The sequence below is a fragment of the Daucus carota genome, chromosome 4, assembly GCF_001625215.2.
Source record: "Daucus carota subsp. sativus chromosome 4, DH1 v3.0, whole genome shotgun sequence".
NCBI classification, from domain to species: Eukaryota; Viridiplantae; Streptophyta; class Magnoliopsida; order Apiales; family Apiaceae; genus Daucus; species Daucus carota.
The window spans coordinates 27,883,509-27,895,085 of record NC_030384.2 but is presented as its reverse complement, the minus strand read 5'-3'; the positions used below and the strand labels follow the sequence as shown (position 1 = coordinate 27,895,085).

General features: G+C 31.1%; 1 protein-coding gene across 1 annotated transcript; it reads right to left on the bottom strand.

Annotated features, from left to right (window-relative positions):
- Positions 1 to 8,054: 8,054 nt before the first annotated feature.
- On the bottom strand, positions 8,055 to 10,111 carry LOC108217121 (F-box/kelch-repeat protein At3g06240-like). The gene is made up of 2 exons (XM_064092147.1): positions 8,683 to 10,111; positions 8,055 to 8,298 (listed from the first exon to the last, which is right to left on the bottom strand). The coding sequence occupies exon 1, from the start codon at positions 10,109 to 10,111 to the stop codon at positions 8,687 to 8,689; it is 1,425 nt and encodes a 474-aa protein (XP_063948217.1). The 3' UTR covers positions 8,055 to 8,298; positions 8,683 to 8,686.
- Between the last annotated feature and the right edge of the window lie 1,466 nt (positions 10,112 to 11,577).

Genomic DNA, 11,577 nt, shown 5'->3' with positions numbered 1-11,577 from the left:
TTTTTGCCGCTCTGTGATAAAATAAGAATTATAAATAAATAGAAATGTAAAAGGAAAATGCAAAAAATTAAATACAAACTAATTGTTAAATACAAACTAAAAATGAGTTCAACGATCACTGTACAACTATAGGAATCATTAGTTTATACGGCATAATCACTATTTTATACAATCTAATCAGTAATTTTATTTTTCATAATTGAGAAGATCTACATATGTTAAATATATGTGGTCGATTATTGATGATCAATTATACTTGTTGGTGGTCCACAACTATATATAATTGGATTCTCAGGAAAACATGGGAAGATTGCGTTCACTTGGGAGGAATGGAATGATGGTGGAATGGCATAATCATTTGATGCATTTGTTCTTTGAAGTAAAATTTAACTAGAATGGAATGTAAAATAATATATAATTGTATAATATTTTGATTTTGAAAAATGTAAGAGAGATTTAAATGCTTAATTTTCAGATGAGTTTCAGAGAAAGATATAGTAATTTTTTTTTTTTGAAAATTTTGCGTGTAACATGAATGAACTCATCCCACATGTTTTGGATGCATGAAATTCAACAACATTGATGGAATGGAACGATGGTGGGAATGGTCCATTTCATTTCTTTGACCAACCAAACAAGCTAAATTTTAAATCATCAATCCATTCCAATGAAGTGAACGCTTAAAAATGTCTTGATTTGAAAATAATTACAAATCTTTGTTATCATCATATAATTTCTACAAGTAATTACAACATTAAAACTATATCCACAGAAATTGTTTTGTTATATTCAAGTAATATTTAAAAAGCTAGAGACTGATATTGCTCCATCAATATGCAAAAAAAATATAACTAAACAAAATGCTCCTGGTAAAGAGGTAGGGATGGTTGTAACGAGTAAGGGGGGATGGGAGGGAGACATCAATACTAGATATATTCCACATGCAAATACATAGATGATGGGAACACTATCATGTATATGTATTTGATTTTAGGTTCTATTATTTCAAAAGAAGTAAAGATAGATAAATAACGGCACTCGTCTTATCAAATCGTAAAATCACAATGGTTAAATTGGAGGTAGGTTTAAGGAGTATTAGGTGAAAAATAATTCTTCTAAAATTAAAAGAAAGTTTTATAAAGTTGCGGTCATAGTAGTTCGATTATGGCCCTTGGTCTTGGGCAATAAGAATGTCCTCAGAGATTGATATTACAATGAATCTGTGGATGCGCCATGTTTAATAAATTGTCAACTGATTATAGTTGTGAAGGGAAGGTATATTATGATGTTTTGGTCATGTTTGAAGGAGACATATGTCATCAGCTCCCATATGAATAAGGGATAATAACACGAGAAAAAAGGAGGCCAAGACACACGTGGGAGGAGCTTTAATGTTAGATCATGGACTTCAAACCTTCATGAGAACATGATATATGATTAGAGTTCTTGGAGGGATTCGATCAGAGTAGTGGATTAGTTATTGCAATTGATAGTAATTATATATCTTGTAGTTTAGGATTATCAGTAGTGGATTAGTTATTACAATTGATAGTAATTATATATCTTGTAGTTTAGGATTATCTGTAGTGGATTAGTTATTGCAATTGATAGTAATTATATATCTTGTAGTTTAGGATTATCATTCTTGATATATATTGATGTTCTTTTATAACATAAAATATTCATTTATTTGATTAATAATTCATTTCTCAATGCATATATACACACATTTTCATATATAGACATTTTCATATAAAATATAATTTTAGATTTTAACACTTTATTTTGTTTTGTCTCTTAGGTTAATTTATTTAGTATTAATCAAGCAAGTATTTATAAATAAAAATATTAACGAATTTATGAAAAAATGAGAATGTGTATCCCAATTTCAGTCCATGCATTTTTAATATTTGTGTAATGGCTCTAAAACCAACTTTTTATGCCTTGCTATATTACTATTCTTTGTTATATTTGTGCGCCATATTGATACATTCACAAGGGATTCAATATTAACACTTTTAATTTTTGCATCATTCTCATTGGAACTCACATTCCACTTTTGTTACGGATGAAAATTAGTTGAAGATCAACGATCGTGAATAGTGAGCGTCAAGATTCAATGTCTACTCTCGTGTACCAGAACTAAGATGATCCTTACGAGATGCTTATGTACTTTCATACTCGTGAAAGATCAAGCCAAAAACATAGTTGTAGTTATTAGGGGCAGAACCCTTTATATAATAATAATTTCTTAGGTTTTTGAGATAGACTAGGTTTAGGTTCTTAATGTATATCCATCTGAGTTTATAATTATCCAGAACTCTAAGAGATTAGTTTCAAATTTTTGTTGGAGTTGTATAGTGTTCTATATCACTTGAGTTTATAATTATCTAGAACTCTAAGAGATTAGTTTCAAATATTTCTAGGAATTGGATAGTGTTACATATCACTTCAAATCGATTGTGTAATCGTGATACTAGATCCGGCTCCAGACAACAAACCTCAACAAGCTTTTACAAAAATAACTAATATATATCAAGAATCAGGCCTTAACTAATAATTAATTTAGTGAGCTATTATTGTATTCCATATCAACTTCTATTGTGGGTAATAACACCGTGCTCCTGAGTTACAAATAAGGTGGAAAGCAAGTGAAGAAGTAGACTTATAGAATTTTCGCTCCTATTTGTGTGCTCCCAAGTTTTTTAGAATCACGAAAACAAGTGCAAATGAATGCAATTTAAGGAGAACTTCAATCCAAAACTTTCACTCAAAAAACGGGATGCAAGTGAAAGCACCTTTCCATCCCTTTACTCCCCTTCTTAAAAAACTCGGGACCAAGCCCTAAAACATGATGAATATAATTATGAACTTAAGGTTATAGTATTGAATATTTTACCGGCCATTAAAATATTAAAATGTTACTTGGCTCTAAAAGTTGTTCTGAGTTTAAATTATATGCATCACATTTTTTTATTTTAATATATTTTAAGCTAAAAGAACACACAAGCATGTGGATTCTGGGACAAAATGGATATATCAATAAGTGTTTTGATTAATACTCTGAGAAGAATTTATGGGAGGTTCCAAATTTATTTATTCTTATTAAACATATAGTAATTATTAATATTAAGAGGATAGAGAGAAGAATATCTTCAAAAGGTTTTTCTTTGAAAAAAATGATAACTTTAAATTTAAAGAGGATGTCAATTAGTCTCCAATAGACTCCTAAAACTTTTTATAAATTTAAAAGCACCTTATCTCTCTTCTCGTTTAAATAATATCTAGGTTCTCTTGACTTTTTATTCATGAATATGATATTTACTTCACCACAAATTATATTTACAACTTTTTTCTTAAATTATAAGAATAAAATATAATTAAGGAGTAAGTATTAAGATTATAGTTGTCCCGTTATTCATGATATTAATTTATTAAGAGCCGCATATTTTATTAAAAAGTGATTCAGGAGTCTTTTTGAGATGCTCTAATAACCTTTGACATGTTATTCCTTCCAAATTCTACTAACAATGCAATGACCACCTCCGCATGTGTGTAATCATACACATACAAACTCAAAACTTCTAGCATTTGACGGTAATTTGGAATTCTCCTTCTTATTGATTAAAATGAAAGTGATAAACAAATAAAATTCACATATCTAACATAAATCTAAAAGTATGTGTACTGAATTGCATATAACATGTATGTATATCAAAATGATATCAATAATTAACTACCACATTGACACTGGATAACTAGATATGTAAACACACAATACATGATATCAAGATCTATATACATAAGAACTATGATTTAACAATTCTACTTGATGATCAAGTGATAATATGCTACCAATTAAAAGACTTACCTAAAGATTTACTCGAGAAGTTACCAAATCGCTAGATCGTGAGAGTGGTGAGATCGTCGGAAAGAGGGGCGGATATGGCAAGGAAGAGATAAAAGCATATAATGGGTTAGACTATTATGGGCTGGGCCGGTGTGAAATTATAAGATTCATATGTGTGTTTGTGTGTGTATATATATAATAATATAATAAGGCCATGATTTATTTTTTGATTTGTAAGTCTAAATGTAAAGACAACCATATATGTCACATAGTTATGATAACTCAACAGAAGAACATGCAAGTAAATAATACTACGCCTGCATAGAAATTTGAATATACGAAGACAAATGTTGAAGAAGCCATCTATAATCTTGAAGGAATAAGTTCACCGGAAGAATTACATTAATATGTCCATGTCTCAGTGAAGAATAAATTTTTTGAAGTATTCTAGATTGTGGAAGCAATGAAGATATTGTCTAAATACTCGGAAGGTTTCAGTGCAACCCTTGAAGCAAGATATATCAGGAATCATCATGTTTTGAGTATCAAGCAAATACAAATAATCAGAATATCAAAGAATCCTGAAGTCTATTCAAGATCACAATGGCAAACCTCAGCTTTGGTGATAAACAAAGTTCAAAGACTTTCAGGGTTGCAAAAGTATTTTTGATTTAGTTGAAGTTCCAGAAAAATCCAATTTATATCGGTTGATTATTTTGTAATCAACAACTGAAGCATAACAATTCTGGAACCGACTAATCAATGTTTGCATCCCCAGTTCTGAAGTACAACTTACTTTTACAAAAGGTACCTCAGCTAAATATAGTTCAAATTTCATTCCATTCCTTTCAAATTCATTCACCTCAACTAAACACAACTAAACACAACAATGCTGCCATATAACATATTTCGAAGAAGGGGAAAATAATAATTTTATGCTCCACCATTACCTTATAATATCTATAGTACGATGTCCAAAGGGTGCCTCATCTTATGCTGCCCTCTGACTGCTATGTATGTCTTTGCTTCCGGACACTTGATGAATATGTCAGCACACTTAGGGGTGTAAATGAGTCGAGCCGAGCCGAACTCTAAAGTGTTCGTGTATCGTTTGTTAAAAAATAAGCGAGCTCGAGCTCGAGCTTGGGTAGTGCCAAAAATATTGTTTGAGGATCGACTTATTAAGGAATAACACTGTTCACGAACGGCTCGCGAACCGCTCACGAACATGTCTCACGAGCTTTTTCTCACGAACCGCTCATTAACTTACGCTCACGAACATGTCTCACGAATTTTTGTTCACCAACCGCTCATTAATTTTATTCACGAGCTTGTTTAATAAACTTTAATAAGGAGCTAGCTTATGCTTATAAATTTATTTATGAGCTTGTTTGTTATTTAATTTAATCAAAAAATATATATTAAAATTCTAACAATATTTTAATTTATGCTCTAAGGAATCATAAATTCATAATAAATCATGTTCACGAGCTAGTTCACAAACTACACTCACGAGTCAAGTTCACGTACGAACTCATATAATTCGAACTTGTTCGCGAACTATCGAATCGAACTCTACTGTGCTCAAGTTCAGCTCGTTTATAAAACGAACCTTAAAATTATGCTCAAGATCGACTCGTTTATGAATCGAACCGAGCTCGAACAGAGCTTTTTTCGAACCGAACACCGAGCAGTTATCGAGCGTATCAACTCATTTACAGCCCTAAGCACACTAAAGTTCTTAGATTGTATTCATTCACCGTAGTAAACCAATGCGAACACGTTTTTAATAATATCATATTTGGTGTTATATTAAATTAGATTTAAAAATTATCACAGATTGGGAGCTATATATGATATTTTACAAATTCAAACCATTTTTTCTACACGAAATTTAACAAGGTGAGGTAGATGTATGTACCTGACCATTGCTACAACTGCTATATATAGAGCGCGACTAGACTTGTAGTTTAGAGAATTAAGGGAAATAAGTCACCAGGTGAAAACATCATTATGCACTATTGAGATATAATTTTATATCTGAACTTTTAACTAAATTTTGGATGATTATTTATACGTACATGTGTCATAATATTTACCTTAATATATATTTATTAAAGTTCTTTAAACAATATTGTTTCAAAAAATACATATAAACATAATCCTTTATAGATCTCAAAGTCTCCTAATCTTCCAGAAGTGATCATTATAGGTTGAATTTTCACAATTTGCTTAAAAATTGACTATAAACGATAATATACATTTCTATATATATATTTATAAGATTTTATTCTCATATTTAATAGTATTTTGCACTGATTTAAATTTCTATTTAGTGAATTTTAAATTCTTATTGTAGGAAATAAAGAATAAAAAATTTATAAATTTTTTTTGATTTGTAAGTCTAAATATAAAGACAACCATATGTGTCACATAGTTATGATAACTCAACAATAGAACATGCAAGTAAATAATACTATGACCGCATAGGAAAGATATGAAAACAAATGTTTAAGAAGTCATCTATAGCCTTGAAGGAATAATTTCACTTCATTATCATGTTCATGTCTCAATGAAGAATAAAAATTGAACTATTCAAGAGTGTACTCGAAAGGTTCCACTGCAACCCTTTAAGCAAGATATATCACGAATCATTAAATTTTGAGTATGAAGCAAATACAAAGAACTAGCAAGGAATCCAAAAGTCTATTCAAGATCACAATGGCAGACCACGACCTTGGTGATAAACAAAGTTAAAAGACTTTCACATTTGCAAAAGTATTTCTGATTGAGTTGAAATGCCAAAAAAATCTAGTTTATATCGGTTCATTATTTATAATCAACAACTGAAGCATAACTAATCTGGAACCGACTGATCAATGATTGCTGAGTGTACGAAATTTGACGTCAGTGTTAGTCGCTTATGAACCAGACCAATGCACTAAGCATAAGCACATACAGATCACGTAGTATTTATCAATCGGAGGATTGATCTAGTCATTTATTTAGTCATCTGTTTCAGAGTCAAGCCTAGCCAAAATCAAAGCCTCAGTCATGTATTGCTAGTCTCTGCTGCTTGTGTCAGAACTTCCACAGAAAGCTAAATCTAGAGGTGACCAATATATATGTGTGTTAGTGTGTGTGTTATATATATATATATGTATATATAATTAAATATAATATATATATATATGACATATATGTATATATATTCTTGACACATATGTTATGTATGTGTGTGTAATATATGTAAGATTTATATATATATATATATATATATATATATATATATATATATATATATATATATATATTAATTTAGACTTCAATATTCCGTGTTTCAAACACATCTACCATAATATTTAATTAGAGTCCTTGTATTTCATTAAAACGATGCATAAAGAATAGTAAAAAAAATAAAGATAAAATCTTATGAATTACAATTTTTAATTATGTAAACTAACAAGTAATTCACATACAATTTGCAATTTATGAATACTAAGAAGAAGAAAAATAGTTTTAATGCATAGAAACATAGCAATATGTTAAGGGAAAACCCAACATTGATTAAAAAATCCAAATTTGGGACATATTATCTCAAATTATCCTCCAACAGTGATCCAAATTTTGGAGGTATATTTTATGCTAATTCAGTTTTACACTATTTTGGTCATATCTTCAATTCCAGATTTGGATGATCTTATAGCCCATGCGAAACGTATGAAACTTTCTTTAGCTCAAAGGTGGTCCAATAAGCCACATCGAACGGCAAAAGCTTGTAAACGTAAATAGAGAAACAAAGAAAGCTACGAATTTTGAGACAGAACCGTACTTGGTTTTTGAGTTTTCATTTATATATTGAAAAAATATATTAAAATGCTTATACTATTAGAGAGAAGAACAAATATTATCATTGTATATTATAGAAAATTTTGGTAAAAAAGAAAAAAAAATCCCCTGGGCTGCACCTCACTGCCATCATCCATAACATAATTTAAATTTCATTTCATTCTTCCAAATTTATTCATCTCAAACAGACACAATATAATGGTTTTGCTCATTCTGATCATTATCTGCATTTTGGTCTGTAAATGCTGCCATCTAGCAGGAGCGAATAATATATAATTTTATGCTCCACCATTACCCTATAATATCTGTAGTCCGATTTCCAAACTTAAGCTGTATATATATAAGATGGCTGGAATATACCAACAAAATCCAATTTTCATACAAGGTCGGCAACAATATTAAAACTTAAAATGAAAAGAGTAAACTTGTACAAAGCCAGCAATCAAAGTTACAAATGATGTCCATAGAGAGCATAATTAAAAGAACATATATGAGATTTTAGCTGAAGGCATATTCGGACCAAGATTCATGTGGACTTGACAAATTGGTGCCTTTCAAGTACAATCCTCAGAAAATCTCAAGAAGCTTCAGTTTCATACCTAAAAGTCAAATAATTAAGCATTAGGAAACTGAAGTCCTGAAAAAACTCAAGAAAACGCTTTTAAAGTTGAAATATGAAACTGTAATTCTGAAACAAGTCACGCTATAATCATTTCCATAAATGCACCATAACGAAGAAATTTGGGCAAATTGAGAGTTCTGTAAGTGACACATTATGAACAAAGTACTTGAAAAGATCCAAGTGACTTGCTAGTTTGAATGTTTATATGTATGTATTACATATAAGATATACTGCAAATAGCGATTTGTGTTGATATGCAACACAAATTTTTGTTTTCGTTTTTCAATTCTGGAATAATTTGTATTCTTCAGCAAGGTGGTAAAGATACACTCTGTGGTGTAAATAGATGCAAGTATATTACCTTACTAGACAGCCTCCGCTGTAGTTGCAATCGCCGGTCTGACTGTTTCAAATGTTTCAACATAATCATAAAAAGCAGCAGTGTAGAAATGCCACTGGACTGGGAAGGACTTCATTTCTTGGTTTCTGAGGTTATACAAGCATAAAGATAGATTCCTCGTCAAATTGGCCATCAGGAAGAGATCATATTTCCAGTATCCTATTGGCTCTGTTCCACGTCCTTGAAACTGATTGACAGAGTACTTCTTAATCCAGGAGTTCCGATCCCCATAGTCATTCATCACCCATATATCAATGATTGGGCAAGGACCACTTGAATAATTAGGAACAATCAATGATAGCGAGTCATTCATACAATCTAGCTTCCCAGACTTTAGACGAGGAATTTTATTAGAATCCAACACTGTGAACAATCTCAATTGCTCTGCTTCAAGGCCAACTGACAAGATTGCGGTATCATTCCCACTTGCACCTAGTGAGGCATCACAAAGCCAATGAAATGCCCCTTTTAAAGACCGGGTATTGTGGGACCGCATCATTTTTAAGAGCATAGAGGGATCGACCTGCTGAGGCATATGATCGATCTCACGACATTGCAGAGTTTTTATCTGGTACGTACTCCACTTGTCAGTACTCATGTTAAAAATCTCCAGTTTAATGACTATAGCTTCACCGGGCTCCTTATAAGAAGTGATTCTTACCACTTTGTAATCATTGGTTCCGGGTGTGAAACTAAATGCATGCGCAAGAACATTTTTAAATCGTGAACCATCATTTTTTAGCTTTAGCTCGCCGTGTCTAAGAAACCACCGGTTTCGCTTCGTGGGCCGGGAATGCCTTTTTGGTTCAGCAACGAAGCGATTTTCTCTGGTAACAGGGTTCCAGATCAACATGTTTGATTCATTTTGATCCGCGAGGGACTCAAGTTTAGCGCACACAAGACCGTTACTGCTACCTACTATAGAGATGTCAGATATTAAGGGGTTGCTGAGCCTCAGATAAGAAGAGGATGCAGAACAATGTGTCTTCTCCAGAAGAATGTGATCATACCGATGTTTGAAATTCTCAACACTGCCACATATATCACTAAAATCACTTACAATAAGATGAACCAAACAAAAAGAAGTGGTGTTGGAAGCCATGGCTCGATTAACTTGGATTTTTCTGAATTTTGGATCGGTGATCACTTTGCTAAAGCGTTTGCACACACATTGGCAGCACAAAAGAACTCTCACCGGCAGTCTAAAGAATATCTCACTGAGATTATCATCTGATAACTCATATATTGATGTTGGCTCCCTCAACTTCAAAGATAATTTGAAGTCCCTTGTCATCATCTGACAAGAATTAAGAAAACCAGAAATGTTAAAAGAAAATGCTAGACAGGTGCAGAAAGCAACAGATTTAATAGCAACAATTGTAGCACACATCAAGTAAGCTAATCTGTTGTTGTTCTAGTCTATTGTCGAATTTGATACGACCCTCGAAAGATAAGAGTAACAAAAGTACAGTAATATATGTTGGACACAACTCACAATTAAGAAGCAACAAAAACATTTATGGCTTGTTTGGGAAACTGGATTTGATTTGAAATTCTAGATTTGGTCAAATAACATGTTTGGGAATTTGGATTTGGAATTCGTTTGAAATCCACACATTCAAATATTAGTATAAATCCGAGGATTTGAAATGACAACTCTCATTTAAAATTCATCATTTGAAATGAAATGAAAGTTTCCAAACGGCCTCTTAATGGAAAAGACCAGAGGCTTTGACTGATTTCATGGACATCCATATTCTAATATATCAAATATGATGGCAAGAGCCAAGATGGTATAATATTCGCAAACTGCCAGGATTCTCAGGAAAACATTGGGAAGATTTGGAAGGAATGCAAACTTTCATGAGAATATGATATATGATTGGAGTTCTTGGAGGGATAAAAGTAGTGGATTAGTTATTGGAATTGATAGGATTTATATATCTTGTAGTTTAGGATTATCATTCTTGATATATATTGATGTTCTTTAATAAATTAATTAGTACAATTTAATCATTTAATATTCATTTATTAGATTAGTAATTCATTTCTCAACGCATATTTACATCATTTTCATATAAATATATATATATATATATATATATATATATATATATATTATTTACACACATTTATACTAATATGAATATTTATCTACTACTTAAAGTATAATGATTTACCATGTAAAATAGAATTAATTTCCCTTTACTTCTTTTCGCCAAGTATTCATTTGATTTCTTCTACCGCGAAAATTTTGTGTAAGACTCTAAGAAAATGTGATCTCACAATTTATTTGATTTGGGAGCGACAATCTTGAGAGGTTTGGAATTATTAAAAAATACAAGTGACTTAAACAATAATTTATGATATCACATCTTATTTTCTTTATTATAATGCTTTTTCACATATCTTATCAATACACCCTCACAAAAGTCATAAGTCTTTTAGCAAACTGCTTCTTCATTCTTTTAAATGAATGTAAGATCTTATCATTACTCTTGTAGACCTTATGTAGAACGGATATGATGGGGTTTTGTTTTTAGATTATGTTTTTCCAAAGAAAACGGCCTAAAAATGTTTTACGTGATTTTATTGGTCGACAATGTTGTATGCGATTTTATTGGCGTTCAACATTAGGGTAATTTTTTAATTGATATTTTTAGTTCTTTTTAACTTTATATGTATAAGTTTTAGATTTTAACACTTTATTTTTGTTATGTCTCTGAGGTTAACTTATTTAGTTTCAAGCAAGCAAGTATTCATAAATAAAATCATTAACAGATTAATGAAAAAATGAGAATGTGTATCCCAATTTCACCTCATGCATTTTTAATATTTGTGTAATAGCTCTACAAC

Excerpts from the sequence above, each read along its gene's own strand:
- LOC108217121 (XM_064092147.1), bottom strand. The coding sequence starts at position 10,111 with ATGTGTGCTACAATTGTTGCTATTAAATCTGTTGCTTTCTGCACCTGT.